This window comes from Etheostoma cragini, chromosome 22 (genome assembly GCF_013103735.1).
Source record: "Etheostoma cragini isolate CJK2018 chromosome 22, CSU_Ecrag_1.0, whole genome shotgun sequence".
NCBI lineage: Eukaryota > Metazoa > Chordata > Actinopteri > Perciformes > Percidae > Etheostoma > Etheostoma cragini.
Window position 1 is genome coordinate 7,728,064 of NC_048428.1, and position 18,980 is coordinate 7,747,043.

Sequence of the window (18,980 nt, forward strand, 5' to 3'; positions counted from 1 at the left end):
ATGCATTATAAATAAATGGCATCTAGACTTTATTAAGGTGCCAAGACCTCTCTGGCAGTATAATGTCACAGGAGGTCATTTTAATATAAGCCGCAAGCGCCTGGGCTGGTATTTTCTTGGTCAACCAGTAGCCCCTTAGGAGGGGGAGGAAGAAGAGAGGTGCCATGTCTCAGGTTACCGCTGCCTGGAAGGCAGTGTGATGCAGGAACCATAGGATTGTATTGAACAAATCAAAGTGCATTCACAGCCTGGCTCAATTCTCTTTATCTTTTTTCTCATTGCCCTGTTCTGAGTTAGAATCCTCTGTTCCCGGGGCAGCAGATTGATTTGCAAATTGCCCCCTCCCTGTCAGATCCTGGACCCACATAGACTGGCTGAGGTTTACAGAGACTTGCATGTTTATAATAAATTGGCCCCAATGATCATCTTAAAATGTAAAGGATTATGAAGCACAATGTAATTTTGTCTATGCTGTAGCTGGAATATTGTTGGCTCTGATGTTTCATGCTAACATTTAAGCAGGTACTGGTAGGAGTGATGAAGTCCATTATCTTCATCCAAAGTAAGACAGCTGACTTTTCGTAGCAAAACATTACTGGCTTGCATACAATTGTCTGTATATTAATATATATATATATATATATATATATATATATATATAAATAAAGAAGAAGATATATAAAGCAATTTACTTGTGGGTCATGTTGTGTTGCCTATGCTGCACACCGCATTGCCAGATTCACATAATTTAAAATGAATAACCATTGAGCTTAAAAGAATAGTTTACCAGTCTGAGGAATTTGCTTTCATGTCAAGAGAACAACTTTCATAGGTGTCCATCAAATATGAAACTGAAACCAGGAGGCAGTTAGCTTAGCTTATTTTGGCACAAAGACTTAAAGCAGGAGGAATTGCTAGCCTGGCTCTGTTCAAAGTTAACAGACATCCATAAGTGTGGTGACAATCTTCTCGTCTAACTCATTAAATAATTGAAAAATCTCCAAATGTTGAACTATTTTTAATCTCCAAGTGCTTATTCTCACTATAATGCTAGTGGCTTACTTTAACTCAATATCTAGTTAATGCTCAAGTGTTAGCAAGCCAAGTTATATGCACCAAGGGACACATGGATGACACATGCAGACTTGTTTTCATCATTTAAGGGCTAAGATGATCACTGGGCAAGTTTCCCAAAACATGCTGTGTGAGGCACAGGGTGAAAACAGATTGTTCCCAGGTGGTTTTTAAGCAGGCTTTAGAGGGAAAGTGAACACTGGTTGCAAAGTCTGATGCTATGTCATGAGTCAGAAATGGACATGTGGCCAAGAAGACCAAACCACCCCTCTCCCAACCTTCCACCGCTTGCCTCCTCCCCCTTTTCAACTTTAGAAAGTATGCTTCCACTCCATGCATGGCCTGACAGTAGCTTAGTGTGTGTGTGGCGTGTGTGTGTGTGCATGCTCCTCATACATACTGTATATGCATACATATTCACTTCAGTCCTCTCTGTCCCATCCAAATGCCAGGCCAGACTATGTCCAAAGGCTGTCCTCAAATCCTTCCCGGGGAGAGTGTGAATGCTGATAAGTGTGTGAGTGTGTGTTCGCAGAGGGGGGTTATGTAGAGAGGACACTCTGACAAACCAAAGTCTTCATTCCTCATCCAGATTGGCCCACGGCGATTCAAAGTTCTTGCGAATGGCTGTCCTGTCACAGCAGCCTCCCAGAGAAGCGGCATAACCCAAAAGAATACACACTCTGAGGAGGTTGAGGCTGTTTTCAGTGAAAACACAAAGCAATGTTACGTCTCGTTATTAATAAAGTAAGAATAGAGTGGACAAAATAAAGTAAGGAGTAACCTTGAAGTTGTAAAATGGACTTGAAGCTAAGCTATTGTGAAAACAGAAAGAAAGCACAGCACTTTTTATGTTGCTGTTTGAAGGTAATTGAATTCCTTATTGACTTTTCTCAATTCTATTTTAAGTTTATTAAGCCAGGCAGAATTGGCTAATGCGGACCATTAAAGGGAAATTAATATTTAAAAAAAACAATTCTGGCTCTGCAAGATTGCATTTCATTATGGGTACGGCATTGATTAAAGTCCGTCACCACTCATTTAGCTCGCCTCACCTGAATATTCCCCATAACAAAATAATTAATGGCAGCCAGATGTGTATTTCATCTAATCAATTGCCAAAGCAGAATACTTAAAGATGAACTTACTTAACCAATTAGCGGTTGTAGATCCTGACAGTGTGGTTTGATCACGTGTGATTTTAGTTTTTTTCTCAGATGATACATGTACTTTGTGTTGTCATTGATTAATTGCTCATGTCCTCGTGAGTCAGTTTTGTGTTTGTGAGCAACCAGCTTCACTGCTAAACACTTAACACAGGCTCTAAATTCAAACAAAAACAAGGGATTTGACAATGTAAAAGATATGCGTTTGAGCAACAATGCGGTTTGGCCTTTTTCTCTTTATTTGTTAAACTATCACTTTTAAAGAGACTCTTATCGGGTGACTCAAGTGACTTTAACCCACTGGAGATGTCGCAGTCATCTCCGATGCCAGAATCCCACAGCAGGATACATTGCAAAACGTTTGTTTGGGAGATGAAAATGAATGAAAGAAGGGGATTAAACAGGAGATGCTGCATGATAGTCTTTTGTTCATGCAGTTTTGAAATCAACGACGGGTAATGTTAGGGGGGCTTAAAAGTGATTGTCAGTGTGCAGACATGCCGAGCTCAAAGCTTAATTCCAGTAGTAATAAAAAAGACATTTGAAACGAATATTCCATGTGAATAAGGCATTTCTACAATGATTTAACCTAAACAGCAGTCTTGTATTTGATACAATATAGTTAGGGCAATGGGCTTCTTGCCAAGACACCACTGGATGTTAATTACTCAAGATTGCATGATTCATGGAGTCAATAGCAAAGGACAGAAAGATCAAGTAAAGAGATGAAGGGGCACGATGGGGAAACTTATCCGTATTCCTCCCTTTGCTTGAGTCCTCTCCATTTCCAACCGCAAAGTATTTCCCTGACACGGAAATACGGACTTGTATGTAATCATGAGGTTATACTACCCACAGCAGTCCGTCATTCCAAGTCCCAACACCTGCCATTATTTATTCATTGTTATTCCTTCACCAGAAATACACTGTAATTAGATATTGATTACATAGTCGATGTGATGAATTAAACAGAATGCCCCATAACTTCTTAATTTGCTATACATAGTTTAGACTCGCTTGCATTAATCATGACTTAAGTGCCAAGTTTACGAGCGTTTAATCCTTTTTCTTCCGTTTTTCACTCATCATTGCCATTGCCATAAACATACACACACATACACAACGAGCCCATGGAAGTCACACAAATTGCATACAACGTCTCTCCCAAATGGGTCCTTGGATGCATTCTCTTTGCCCGTCCATGTCAGCCCTGCCCCATTGTATTCGCTATTTAGTGATTTGAGTCATGCTGGACATGTCCGTGTCTCCAGTTGTGTGTGTACACTACCACCTAGTCCCCACCCCAACCCTCTAGATTATCTCTAAGGTGTATCACACAAGTGCACATGAATAACTCCTGGTTTCTCTCAATTGCACGCAGTTCGGCCGAATGTGTCATCGCTAGGTGTCGCTAACCGAAAAGAAGGTAGGCATCTAAGAATACGCAACGACTTTGTTTTTTTTTACAGATTCATTTATCTAGGGGTGTTTGCATAGAAGCAAAATAAATGACTCTTTGGTAGATTTTTGTGGGTACCATCTTCCCCCGTTTCCAATCTTGCTGATTTTCCTGACAAACCAAAACAAAATCCTCCTCAGCCTGCTTGTCTCGCTTCTGATAAAGGGTTTGGGCTCCTGCAGCGGAGGCTCGAGCATTCACAGGGCAGCCATGTAGCAACATGCTGCAGTGGCGTACATTATCCTCTCAATGTGTACATTCATACATACACACTCGATTTTAATTAGGCACAGAGCTTCCAGGGATTCTCGGTCCCATCTTAGCATATCAGGAAGAAAAGCAGGAGAGGTTTCACAGCGTTTCTTATGCAGATTGATGTTAGACTCATCTCAGCCTAATCCATCGTGCAGATGTGATGTGCAGCCACCTCGCAAACGACTAGCACACAACCACTCAGCTCTGAGTTTCCATGACCGCGGCGAAGCGCACACAGTGTATGTGTCAGGGGCTTATGTCAAACCCGAGTACAATGGCAGCGGCTGGAGCTATTATTTCTTTTTCCCACTGTTTGTTTTATGACTGGAAAGGAATCGAGGGATTGATGTGCTCACAGCTAGCCAGTTCGCCTGCCCATGCTCTTGTGCACAAATTTATAGGGTGAAAATTGTTGGCTGGCCTCCGCCAAGGTGGAGAGTAGTTTGTCAGGGGATAGTTTCTGTCTGGGGAAACATACACAGAGGCTTTTTCGAATTATACAAAGCACTTGTTAATGAGATGAAGCATAAAAGAGGGACCATAATATTTGAATTGTTCGGTATCTAAGGCATTTGTAACAGATGCTGCTACATGCAGCCAACTTCACTTGGCAATGTCACTCCTTATTTCCCAATGCCATCATTCATCATTATTGCGTATGTTTCTTACTTCTTTTTTTTTTTTTTTTTACAGTTTCATTTATTTTCAGCATGATGCTCAGTATTTTTCAATCTCTGACATTACGTTTTATGTTTAATTGCAATATCATGTTTTTTTTTTTGTTTGTTTCTTTTAATTTGTCTAGTAGCTCCTCAGGTTGCATTGTCCACAGCCACTTCTGTCCACGTTGCAAACAGCAAGCGAGGTAGGAGCTGGAATTCATACGTTGCCCCCCAGATGACACCCAAGCCTTCTAACTGTATGAACTCATGTTTCTGTTTAACTGTAAGCCCCGTAACCCTGGCAGTACTAACCCAATGTTAGAGCACTATGTATCCATATCTCCAGCTCACTTCTGAACTGATGGTTTTCACTGTACAGGGCACATCAAGGATCCATTCATCTATGGAATCGTTTCTAAACACTATAAAAGTCCCTTGGAATCATATCTTTTTCAGTGCAAATAAAGTGGGTCTTTTAGACTCCAACTATTTTTGGGAAACGTGTTTCCGAGACTCAAGACTTTTTTTTCCCTGTGCGTGCATGATTTATGACTTTAGCCTATTTCTGGAAAGGAGATTTTTTTTTTCTTTTGTGAAAGTGAGTCATTTAATGTAGGAGACGTAGCTTACCCTCGGACAAGACTTTCTGCTTTAGGTGAAAGGTAGAGTGGACCAGACTTGCTGCTCCTTAATTTCCAAGCCTTGTCGGGTTGTTAGCAGCCAGACAGAGAGACCTGACCTCAATACAGATCCTTAATAACCACAATCCCTTGGACGAAAGCCCCATCCGCCACCCCCCTATTCTGGATCCGTGGGCTTTCTGCCCAAGCGGCTGCCAGTGAGGCTTAAGGGTCACATCTGTCTACGCTGTGACACGTGGTGTCAGTGGTCACTCCTTGTGGCAGACTTATCCTCAGTCGGTGAGCCGGGGCTGCACCCCTCCCATCCTGCACCCCTTAGGCCAGGGCTGCCAGTGAGGATCACAGACTGCTGCATGGGTTTTCACAGTTTAGCTACAACTCCATATATCTAATTTAGCATGCGATGACACACTCTCTAGAAGTGCAACTCAGCATACGCTCACTTGCCATATTGACTGCTTTTAAAGACAGATTAAGTTAGGTTGTAATAATATTGCCTCTAAAAACAACTATGAAGCTAACTTGGAAATATGTGTTGGATGAATCGTTCTGAAACTGTTTTTGTACCCCCTTTGAAATAGTTTTTAGTCAAATACCCCCTGAGCAGCTCAAAACATTGTTGGTAGAAAAGAAGTCGCTAATACTTTACTTAACAGTATTGACATAACCGTGGCATGACACTGTCATAACTATGACACTATCATGAATTGTCATAAACTTTAAAAACAAGTAATAAACGTTTATGAATTCTGTCATAAACGTTTATGACTTCTGTCATTAACGTTATTCGGTTTTTGTCATAACAAGTTGACATTGTTCGGGTTGTCTTGATTATGACCAGAACATGATCAGGTCTCTAACCTTGCACATCTAATTATAATAATCTTTATGGCAACATGTCAGGAATAAAACTAATTTACTGTCAACTTGTCATGACTAAGATAACCCAAACTATTTTAACTTGTCAAGGCCAAAACTGAATGACACTTAATGACAGAAGTCATTAACGTTTATGACTTGTTTATAGGGTTTATGACACATTTGTGACAATGTCATGTCAGAGTTATTGCAATTTCATCATAGTTTCATCCCTTATCCATTACCATATTGACCATGACATTTAAGACATCAATTAGACAATTTTTCAAAAGATCCCAATACCATTCCCTGAGTTTCAAGAATCCATTTCATTCGTGGTTTGACCTGCCTCACGCTGTGTGGTGTTCCTGATGTGACCGTGTGTGTGTTTCTATGTCATGATTTCGGAGCCTTCCTTGCCTTGTGTTGTGTTGTGCTTGAAGTGATGTGACCTCTCAGGGTCTTATAACGCTGTGCTCTTAAATGTGATGTCTTCTAACTCTGGCTGTGCCCATGTCAGACTAATTACCCTCCCTGACATCACTTTCCCAACATCTCTAACACAACACAGCCTCCATTTTTTAACCTGCATGCCGTGGTGCTTCTCTCAAATTCTTGCTAACCCCACCGCCGTAGCACTCGCAGCAACAGCAGCATTGCCAACACTCCCTTCCGCGTCTCTCTCTCTCTCTCTCTCTTTCGTTCTTTCTTGTTCTTTCTTTCTCCCTTCTCTTCCTTTCCCCCTATCTTTGCAAGACTGTGAATGCTTCGGCCACTCCAACCGATGCAGCTACATCGAGCTGCTAAACACCGTCATTTGCGTGAGCTGTAAGCACAACACTAGGGGCCAGCACTGCCAGCTATGCAAGCTGGGCTACTACCGCAATACCTCAGCAGAACTGGACGATGAAAATGTGTGCATAGGTTAGTCCCCCACCGGCCCCTTTCACTGCCACCCTGCTTTCACACAAACACTGTCCTCGCCCCACCCCCTGTCTTTGACTTGTCATCAGAGAAAGTATCATCTCTCATATCTCACCGCTGCCTCATTTGTCCTCACTCCTGCCTCCATGTCTTACACTGGCCCCCACATCTTCCTGTTTCGCTTTTTCTGCTCTTGCACAATGGTGGGGGGTTTTATGGAGGAAGCTGGTCATTCAGGTTTAGTCAGAAACACACTATCATGATGCTTGATTTTCAGTCATTCCTTTCGGACATGTTTTGTTATAACCGCAGACTGATTTGGGATTGATTCAGTATTAAGGGGGTAGCTAGCTGCAGCTTGATGTTGTATGTTACAGTTGCTTTGTAGCTGCTAGCTTGTATTTATTAACATAGCGTGTTGTAGTGTGTTGTAGCCACTAGCTCATAGTTAAGGGCATGCAGTGAGCTAGAATTAAAGCTAGAATGATCTTATTTGCAGATGTATATATCTAAGAATCTATAGAATATAGCATGTGCATAAACTAATTGAAACACCTAAAACTCATTTCTGTACGTAAAACATGAACCTAAAGCCAGGAAGATTACTGTATATTTATAATAGGAGATATATCTCTTCTCTCTTTTGTTTAATTTGTACTAAACTAAACTGTAAAAGCAACTTATACAGTTTTCTCCTTTTTCCAATCTTTCTGCTTTAATTTCCCAAAATGTCATCTTAAGTAACTAACTAACTAACTTATATCATTTGCAAACAATGGACATGCATTTATACTTTTAAGCTTGTAACCTCTTGCTTGTCTAAAAATATAACGTTACAGCCTACTAGTATTAAGTTATGACTTGCCTGTGAAGACTGTGTCACCTTTGTTGCTGTGACGTCAAAGTCAAAAGGCCATTTTCATCTGGTGTGTTGTCCACGACCTCTATGCAGGCATTCATACACTGCATCATCTGTTTTTCTTACTTGTAAAAATGTGTGAAAATTGCATTTCACATAGTTCATATGGCCATAGTTTGGTTCCCTATTGAATTCTTTAGTTAACATGTGAAGTGTGAGTTCTTAGTGCCAGGTGCATTTGTGAGTCCTGAGGGGGGAGTCTGACAAGCAACAAGAGTTCTGTGAGAAATGTCGCAGGGAAGTTACACCGCCAGTCAGAGGTGCCACGCAAGTGCACATGTCATATACATGAAATGGCCTCAAGAGTAGCAGCTGAAACCTGTCACAAGGCATTAAGAGTCGGCGAGGCGTTACCTTGTGCCAAAGTCGCTGTCACCCTGCCTCTCTCTCGCTGACCCCCCCTATTTTGTCACATGGCGTCACCTCTCTCCTCTTGGTTGACCCCCGGAGGCCACTCGGGTGCAGCCACGTGCAACCAGCACAGCCACAGAAGGTGCGATGTGATGGTCAGGGACTGTCAAAATAGGTGTCACTTTGACTGGAGAGTGCTGTGGAAAACGGGAAGGTCAGTTGAGTGTAGAACATAGGAGACTTGACAGGTTGTTTTTTTATAGAAAATGTTTTTTTTTAAGTATATTACAAATCTAATTGTGGCTAATGGCGATTCTCTTCTGTCAAGGGCAAATGGTAATTTAAGATTATGCAAAATTCTTAAACAATTTTTACATCCATTTGAAAATAAGAGAATTAAAGAACATATTACAACAATGCCCATTTCAATGCGCTGTACTCTCATTCCTCTAAAACCCTAACATTTACTCTTTGTCTATGTTTCTTGCCATTTTCCTTCTGAAACCTGCTCATCACATTTCCTGTCTACTCTTTCCATCTTTTCCTATCTAAACCTGTATGAATGAATCCAACTTTAGAAAAGCATGTGCAGATTAGCCCACTTTGCTCATCTTAAATTAAAGCTACTGATAATTGTTTTGCATATTTGCTCATTGCACGTTGTATAGCTATTAAACAGTAAAATGATTTCTATAATTGCAAATATGCTGTAATTAATATAAAGTGTTCATGCATCTAGCATAAATCATTCTTTTATCATTCTATCTCCATTACAGTTGAAATGGTAGCATTTTTTTCTGTATGAGTCTTTAAATCTATTCTCTTTTCTTACTAAAAGATGATCAAGCGCCTTGTTGTGATAGTTGAGCTTATATTTGAGCTTGAGGAATGTGGTCAGCGCTGTGAAAAACCTAGACGTGTGCCGGGAAGTGAAAGCACCACCTTGTTTCCAGCCTGTGTGTGTATTTGTGTCTTGTTTTTCCAGAGTGTAATTGTAATCCCTTTGGCTCAGTCAGTGATCGCTGTAATGGCACAGGATTGTGTATATGTAAGGAGGGCACTACAGGGCCTAAGTGTCAGCAGTGTCTACCCGGCTATTTGTGGGACGATGGCTGCAAATGTAAGTAAAACCACAAACCTCCCCACGCAGCTTCCGACTGTTCTCCCCCATCAGCTCTGTCTCTCTCTGCTATCTCTCTCTGATCTCTTCGCTCTCTCTGTGATTCCTGAGCTTTGGCTGGAAGAACACGCTGCCCGTGCGCAGGACTGCCCAGCTGCCTTGACAAATACAGACCTAACCCATCACATGAGCTAACTCAATATAATAGGATATTTGATTCACTAACTGAAGCTGCATTTCACACTTGCTGCGTTTGGGTTAACAATATACATCAGCAGGTGCCTTATATGGCTCAAATAGAAAAAATGCAATGGCATGGCATGGTGCATGCTGCTTGGTATCTCAGTTATCCAGCCATGTCGCACACTAACAAAACAACAGCTGAGTCAATATTGACTGCTTGACAGGCTGCCTGGGATCTGTTTGAGTAGCCATCACCCCGTTGCCAGTCCACAACAGGACAATGTCATCCAACACTAACATTTTTCAAACAGGAATGCAGGACATTTTGAGTTCCAGCCCATTTATTACTGTCTACTGTTTATATTCCCCCCAGCAATTTTGCAATGCATGCCCTGTGCAGTCATTTGTTTTCAAATGTCACCAATTTTTCATTGTTCCTCTCGAGTCAAACTTCGGTAAAAAACGTACAGGAGGCAGCCATATTAAAGCCCAGACCTCGTGAGCAGCGATTCTAACATCTTCTAACATGACAGTGTAAAGAGGGAACTTTGAGATACAAAATTAACATTGCAAACACTGTTTATGCTGCATATGTTTGACTAATGCACTTGCAGTATGGGCACAGATGATCTGGCCTTTTTTGGACTAACCTCACTCGTCTTGTGCTGGTTGAAAAACTCACATAGCTTATTTTCAGACCAGCAGATAATTGCTGCTAATGAGCATCTGACCAACCATGACCCATCTTTGTGTCACTGTTTGTAACTGTGATTAAATGATGTCAGATTTATAGACCTTTATCCACGAGGTGGTGACATCTATTTGTCTTCCTCCTGTAGCACAACATTAATCTCTGTCCTGGCCAACAAAGGCGTCCTAAATAAGGCGCCTCAACATTGTAAGGGGCCATGATTTTGGAGGATTAATTTCTAGTGGTGGCCTCTTCTTCTTCCTGTGGATGTAAGGGGATAGCCAGTGTAATAATGTCATGAAGAATGTTAGCTATTGGTAAAAGCTTTTATCTGCTTTGTATGAAGTGTTCATCCAATCCCAGAGCCTAAAATATTTTCTAATACAATCAGAGGTATGTGAATGGGACCAGTCGTCTGAAAACTCAGCCACAGCAGCATAACCCATTGCAAAAAGATAAATCACAGCTTAATCTGTTTTGTGATGATTACTGAAACAGAAATATAGGTATTAAAGGAAGAATGTGAAGTAGAGGAACTACTTGACCATTTGCACAAACATTTACATTTTGTTAAACCTGCAACAGTTTTTATATGAATATTGAAAAGGCTTGCATAATTTAGCTGGAAAATTTCTCAAAGTTATAATACCATACCACATTATTTGACAGCGGGGTACTCAGGAAAACCAGACAGATATCTGTGGATGACTCTCACCCAATAAACTCTGAGATTGAGATGCTCCCGTCTGGCCTTCAATTCAGGGTCCCGAGGGCGAGCCGGAAAATGTATAAGAGGTCCTTTGTTCCCAATGCCGTAGCAGCACTGAATACAAAATGACTGCACTTTATTAAAAGAAAAGGTATTTTAGAATATACTATCTTAGGCTGTATGCTACCTCCTCTCCACCTGCTGTTGTTTCTGCCCATTGCACAATTATTGTTTTATGTTTAATGATGTGTAGTATTAGTGGGCTGTATGTTTAATGTTGATATCATCCAACGTCATGGTTGTGTTTTAACATTTTGGAGAAGCCAAAGGCAAATTTGTAATTAATATATGTTAAACAACTGATGAGCTATGGATCTAAATTGGTAAATGACAGGTTGTGAACGTTTTTTTAGTAAACTGCTATTTGCTAGAGTGAAACAGTGCAAGGAGAAATCCATCATCTAAAAGGCAAAGACACCAGAGTTATCTGCTCTGACAGTAGCCACAGTCGACCACAATGCACTAAAGGATGCAGTATATGCAGCTTGAAACTTTGGCCTTTTTTAGTCTGCAACATGTAAATAAAAGTGCTTTTAAAGTCTGATTTAAATTCAGTGTCAGATGAATAATCCGTTTATTTTCGCAGTACCTGACACAGATGCATGCTCATTAAAATGCACTGTTTTTGACTAATATATTCAGCGTGTGCCGTGTGAATACACACTGTCAACACAAATATCTGTTTCTATACAAAAGGTAGAGGTGAAGGCATGGGTTGGTCTGGCTCACATCACCTGCCATATGTGTGTGTTATATGTCTGTCATGAATACATATGCAGACTCACTGATCAGTAATTACTGACAATGGTGAAATGTACAACAGCAGTTATTTATATCAGGTCCATAAGTAATAAGAAAAGTTCAAAAAAAAGAAAGTGAAAAGAAAAAAATGTTTTCACACATTGCCGAGTCAAACAGATGGGAAGTGACATTCAGCGAGACAGAGCACACAATGGATCAGTAGTTTTATTTCTCAGATTAGTTACGAAGCAGTGATTAGACAATCAAACACAATTTATTGTGGGAAGTGTTTGAATGTTGTCAAAACATGTACGCCTTAAACTTTCACTCTTCCTACAATAAAACTCTTTACTGCAACACTTAAAAATTAAAAAAATTGGGATTGAATTAAAGTGTATTCCCTAGTGGGCCTAATTTCCTCAATTTCTTTTCATTTAGCATGTTTTACTACATTTCCAAGAATGTCTTTCCTGTAAAGAAAGGCGTTGTCTGTGCATGTGTAGTAATAGTAATAGCAATATTAGAAAGAAAAAAGAATAATAATGGTGTGTTCTCATATTTGGCCCAGGTAAAAAGTCTCAACAAACATGAAAGCCCTGACTGCATTGCATTCTGGTCTACTGAGGCCATGGAGGAGAAATTAATATTTCTTCCTCTGTTACGGATTTTTCCATGTACTGTTTTAGTTGCTAAAACAAATCCCTAACTGCTCTGGCAATAATTTAAAGTTTCATGTCATGAAAATATCACTTTATGAGTTTTTTTAACATTAATATGTGTTCCCCCAGCCTGCCTATGGTCCCCCAGTGGCTAGAAATGGTGATAAGTGTAAACCGAGCCCTGGGTATCCTGCTCTGCCTTTGAGAAAATGAAAGCTCAGAGGGCCGATATGGAATCTTGCTCCTTATGACCTCATAAGGGGCAAGGTTACCTCCCCTTTCTCTGCTTTGCCCACCCAGAGAATTTGTCCGACCCATGTGAGAGAGAGACATCTTGTCTTTCAAATGAGCAAAGTGCAAGGCCACACCACCAGCCTCCACCTTGCCCCCCCCTCTCTCCTTCCCAAAAGCTACAGACTCAGGAATGGCAAATACTAAGGAAAGCTCATTGTGGGACTGGCTCTAGTGGCTGGAATTCTGCACCAAGGTTGAATTTTGGGAAAAAGACTCCAGATATGGTATTAGGGGACCACTGAGGTCTATATAAAAGAGACTTCAGATACGGAATTAGGGGACCACTAAGGTCTATATAAAAGAATCCATCCATGTCATGGGACCTTTAAAAAGCCAACTATACAACAAAATAATAATAATAATATTAACAAAAATAACTGGGCCCAAAGTAAAAAAAACAAAAACAAAAACAAAACACATCTGTTGAATTTGTACTCATACTGGCTGCACAAAGGGGTTTTACGGATAATGTATCAAAATGGGAAACCCCTGAAACAATGCCTGCCCAAGGAGCTACTAATGCCTGAGTTAAAAACATTTCAGTCTTGAGCCATCCTTGCTTCCCTGCTGCAGTATTTATGTGCATGGTCAAAACTATATCTGCATGCAGATTGAAGAATGCAATTAAAAGTCAAATCTCTCGTCAAACACATCACAGTCCCAGACAAGCACACCTAGTTCATCGGCCCTCTCTAAATATTATCACTCATATCAAAAGCAAACGCTACAAATCTTTTCATTTGCTGCCTGTGCTGGCTCTGTTTACACGTCGAGAAATTGTTAATGTGGGAGATTAAAGGGAGATAAAGGTGCCTAGCTCTCAGAAGAAGAATTCATCCTACTCCAATTGAGTTTTCCGATTTTCAACACAATCCTTTACTCATAGAATACCCATTTTCATTGTATTAAAACATAATGCCGTATTTCTGCTACCTTCAGATTTGCTCTCCCCTTCACAGTAGTAGTGCCTTTAATTTTTACACTGTTATACATCTATGATAAATGTCCTGCTGATCTATATCTCTGTTTCATTTTGAACTTTAGCATTGCCTAATTAGCAGCATATAGAGTGCTTTGCCTGCAGGGGTTGGCAATTACCTAAATGTTACTTTGTCAACCTAACATGCTATGAAGTGTTGAGCATCATGCATAATTCCGAAGTAAGTGTTTGCCTTAAAATAAGGATTCACTCTCACTTTATATTTAAACACAATACACATCAAGCTTGCAAGGGCTGCTTCCCCTAATTGGGAACTGCTGAAATCTGGAAGTCAATATAGCATGACAACATTTTCATTTCTAAATGACCCATGTCTTTAAAACTACCTCAACTTCTAAAAGAAATAGACAATTTCTCCACCTCATGTTTTGCTGTATTTGGCCTAAGCCTACTTCTAGAAGAGTGCACCAGTTCTAAAGACTAAATGCAACCTGAGGAGAGTATCCATACTGCTGAAGTTAGCAGTCAGCCATTACTATAGACTGTTAATATTAATGGCCAGAGCATCCGGTTCGCCAAAGTGCTGCAAATGAAGAAGTACTGCATTCTATCTGAATTCCAGCAGAGGGCCACAACTGTGGTTGGTTTCTGTATAAGTCCATGAGAAATTGACCCACTTCTCACTTGATTTATTACCTCAGTATACATTTTCATAAAGAGTTTATGGTCTCTTTCGCTAGTTTTAAGTCTTGCGCAACACAAAAGGATGTTCATTTTTTTAATAATGGTCTGGTTGATTTTAAAATCTGCGATAAAGCGGTTGTGATTGCCAATGAAAGTGTGTAACGTAACGTTACATCATACATTGAAAATGTAAATGCGTACACGTTGGCAGGATGTCTCATCTTCGCGTTATTATGGAACCCACACAACTTTGAGGCAAGGCCCACCATTCAATAGCATTCACACGCTATGATTGGCCAGGCGTCCATGCTTACGCAAGGTAACGTAACCCGATTTGTTCAGGTCCTATCCCCTGACAAATCAGCTGTCCTAACCATGCATTGTAGGGCGGGACTTGCCTAGAAGTTATGTGGAATCCATAATAATGCCTCTTCTTCATTTTAGAAACAAGGAAATGAAATTGGCGACCAGAATTTGGCTCTCAGTTTCACATACTGTTTGAGTCTGTAAGTCTGGATACTGCGATGATTGGTTGAAGTCGCGTGAAACTCCGGTGATTGGTCAAAATTGCAAGTCGCACCAAATTCCCAGTGATTGGTTAAATTTGCTTGAACTGTTGCAATCACGAATTCCTGGCGGGACTGAATATTGTGCAATTCTAACAACATGGTGCTGTCACAAAGCTCTTTTTGTGTCACATCTCCTTTATTGTGAGCTGCAGGAGAAGGCTGCCCATTGTAAAGCTGCCATCATTTTGTCTTCTCTTGTCAAACTATCACAGCTTGAGCAATAGCATCTTGGTCCCTTCGCTCTAGCCTGTCACACCTGGTTGGCCTTGGGCTGGTGTGCTTACACGATAATGTCTTGCACAACAATTCATTTGTTTTTGGTATGCATTTAGAGAACAGAAGGAATACAAATCACCTTGAACATCTTTAGTAGTATATGTTAGCATTTTACCATGAAAGCAAGGAGAGATTAGATGGACAAGATGAAAGGTCACTGTCTAATTAATATAGTCTCTCCCTTGTACTGATCATATCAAGGCCTCTTGGGGAAAAACGTCTTTAATTAATACATTGCTTGTCATTGTGATCTTAAAGGACACTTTTCTATTACCCAGTTTAGCTGCCTCATCATGAGGAGAAAACCAAGTGAAGAATAGCTTTCCAAGTTGGAGGAAAAAAGACAAAGATAGAGTTCAAATGTCTTATTTGGATCTTGTTGTGCATGGTAATTGTTGAGCTGTGGCCTGAAGCAAAAAACTTACTGAGCTTGTTTGGCTCAGTAAATTTTTAAGTAAACAGCTCCTTTATTTTCCCGTAGAAAAAGTCGTAGTACAAATGGGATTCGTAGAGTCAATGTTTCTTAACAAGCCTCCCAGCAAAGCCTATTTGACTATTCCTGGGAGACAGCATGCTTCCAATCCTGAGTATTAGAAGGGAGATATTTGTTATTGTGATATTGATGTCCCAAGGAGTGCATAGATTGCTCACCACATTGTTTCCCACTCCCATAAAGGACTGAAATGGGCAGAAGTGGCCCCTCTGTTTATCACTGTTTATTTGTCTCTGTTGGTTTATTAGTTTGTGCGGCGCAGCTTTGTTTGCCTCCAGCTTGCTTGACAGCTTGCCTCCACTGGGAATAGAGTGGCCTCGGTGTCCCAGCTCTAAATATACACCAATTTTCACCTGACGTTCAGTTTTTCTAAAGACACTGTTGTTTGGGGGAGAGCCTGTCAGCCTTTGAGGATTTCTGTGCAGTAACAATCGCTGATGGGGCAGGGCTTTAATCGACTTTGTTATTAGAGAAATGGAAATGATTAAAAGGAAATTTCCTCACACTACAGACACTACAAAATGATTACGTTTCCATTAAAAGAGATGATCTTTCTTTTTTGTGCCTTTTTAAACGTGCCATGATGTGCCATGATTGATCAATCAGTTGCAATCAATTGCATGTCATATTATTCAACACAGTCTCACGGCTGTTTGTGAAATTGTCACGTTATTTCTAATCTATTGATTTGTGTACACAGACACGATTTTCTCATTTTTTTGTGTTGCTGAGAACGTAATGTAGTCATGCTGGTCACTACGTCACGGGAAGCATCAATTTTGGAAAAGAAGAACGGGGAAACAACACGCCACACGCCGGGAAATGAGAACGGAGAAAGGACACGCCACATGCGGGACACGACCTCCGGTCTCCGGGGTGAAGGTCCTGTGTTGTTGGACCCATCCACCACCCCAACACAGATAGGCATTAAATAATACTCACTACCGTATTCGGGCTGTAACCACGAAAAATGCTTCCCATTTAAATACATTACTTGAAAATTCGTCCTCACCAACACAAAAAAACAAGAAAAACGTGTGATTGTACACGGTTCCGTGTATTAAATAACGTGACCATGTCACGTAGTGTCGTGAGACTGGGTTGTATTATTAGAGGTGTGAAATTGTAGAGCAGTTGATCTTTTCTATCATTAAACTAGGATGCTAGGTGTGATAAAAGAGCCCTTTAAACCCACCATGTGCATATGTTTGATGTGTTAAAATGATCGTATTGGCACAAGTTTTTCAGTGTAGAAAATTTACACAATCCTTGAAAATATGTTTTTTGACAGTTGAAAATGTCTATACATGGTGGCTTAAACATGTGTGGTTTCACCAACAGATTTATACTAACAATACTAACCTGTTATCGTTTAATTTTATCTGATGTAATTAAGAGGCATGCACTGCAGAGGTTGCATTAAAGAATAATACATAATTCATAATCTAGTACAATCTAGTATATTGCATAATGAAATGTTCAGTTGTATGTTTTTCGAAATTGGCTTATTTGCTTCATTGCAGAGAGTAAGATGAGAATATTGACACCACTCCTACTTCTGTACAGTAAATATGAAGCTGGAGGTAGCGGCCGATTATTGTATAAAATGACAACTTGCAGTTTGACAGGGGTTTATGTTTATGTGTCTTGGCTAGGGATGGTTACCAAGCAATCAGCACATAATACCGGGAAATTACTGGCACAAAAACAAGTTGTAAAACTGCTAAATGTCTTTGTTACACTTCAGATGTCGTACAGATTAAACAAGACTTTTAAACTTAGCTAAGCTAACCAGCTGCTGTCTCTAGCTCCATATTTAACATACAGGTATAAGAGGGCATTGATCTTCTTATCTACATGGAACTCGCGGGAATAAATCAAATAAGCCTATTTCCCAAAATGTCAAACTCTTCCTGTAGGAGTTCAGCTGAATCCAATCTAAAAAAAAAATACGGTTACACTTTACTTGAAGAAACCATTTATTGAGTTGTTGATTTGTTAGAATGAGAGCATTTCCCCACAGGGCTTATTTAAGTTTAATGTGGCGGCTGAGTAGATAATGAAATGATATGAAATCAACTTGATTTGATGATTTGATTATGATATGCACTTCAAGTAAAGTGTCACCCAAAACTGTGTTGCATGTTTGACTCTCACTCCTCTCTCCTGTCTTTACATTGCTCCCGCCGCAGCCCGGGTGTGTGACAACGAGCTCCTGCGCTGCCAAAATGGCGGAGTGTGTGTCAACAACGTCCGCTGCAGCTGTCCCTCAGACTACTCAGGCCTGCTGTGTGAAAAGCCCCGCTGCGAGTCGGAGCTGGGGGGCTGCGGGGGCCCCAATTCAGGCCAGGCCCCCCTGACGCCTCCATCATCCCCCAGGCTGTTGCTGCTGCTGCTGCTGCTGGGCACGGCACTGCGGAGAGAGGCCTCCTGCTGGCCCGCTGTGCTCTGAAGAGACCCATGACCTGGTGGGAGTGATAAACTCCCCTTCACCTTCACTTTAACCTTCCCATCCCCCCTTTCAAATAATCAACAACCATTAAACAAGAACAACCATGAGCTTTCTGGACTGTACTGTAACGAGCTTCTCCGCCGCCAGACTCAATGGACACTCGCGCTGACAATAAAGGGAATGTGCCAGACACATGAGTGCAAAAAAAACTTTTCATTTAATTTCAAAGAATATATAGAAATGAAAATAAAACATATACTTCTAAAAATGCCAGATATTATTAAAAAAAAACAGCATTTGCCTAATAAGAATAAAATGTGCAAAGAACAATGAGCCCCCTCTCCCCTTCTAAGCCATACCAGGTACTTGAGCTCCTTCCAGTTTGAGAAGGGATAACTGAGGATGACAGACTCGTTCACGTCCTCTCTTATTGCCACGGCAACAGCTGCAGACCAATCAGCTCTTGAACCAGCCGGCAGTGGCCGCCGATTCCCCCCCCCCCCCCCCCCCCCCCCCCCCCCCCCCCCCCCCCCCCTCCCTGCAGGACGCTTCTGCGATTTAATGTTGGCTGGACTGACGCCGAGGAAATCTCAAAGAAACTGACTGGCCTCCGAAACATAAGCGCTACCCTTCGATACAGCGACAGACAAAAAGTGGAGAAAACACCGGAAGCATTCTTTGCTGTCAGTGCATTGTGGATAGAAGGAAATCTGCCCGGACTGCCACTTTGTGACTCGCAAAACCTCGCCCACGTCGACCCCTCTCCAGCATCTCTCCTTTCGAGCTCTATCTTGCCCTCC

The 18,980-nt window shown here is 41.1% G+C and overlaps 1 protein-coding gene across 13 annotated transcripts in view; it reads left to right on the plus strand.

Moving 5' to 3' along the window:
- Positions 1-18,390, plus strand: part of ntng1a (netrin g1a) — a 118,762-nt gene extending 100,372 nt beyond the window's left edge. For 2 of the 13 annotated variants that reach the window (XM_034861831.1, XM_034861830.1), the window contains exons 6-9: positions 6,872-7,039; positions 9,295-9,429; positions 17,921-18,193; positions 18,227-18,390. In XM_034861831.1, the coding sequence (XP_034717722.1) occupies positions 6,872-7,039; positions 9,295-9,429; positions 17,921-18,180 (563 nt within the window). In that variant the 3' untranslated portion in view covers positions 18,181-18,193; positions 18,227-18,390. Of the gene's footprint in view, positions 1-3,621; positions 3,667-4,759; positions 4,874-6,871; positions 7,040-9,294; positions 9,430-17,920; positions 18,194-18,226 lie in introns of all 13 variants that reach the window. The other 11 variants (XM_034861843.1, XM_034861833.1, XM_034861834.1 and 8 more) reach the window with 11 other exon arrangements.
- Positions 18,391-18,980: the final 590 nt, after the last annotated feature.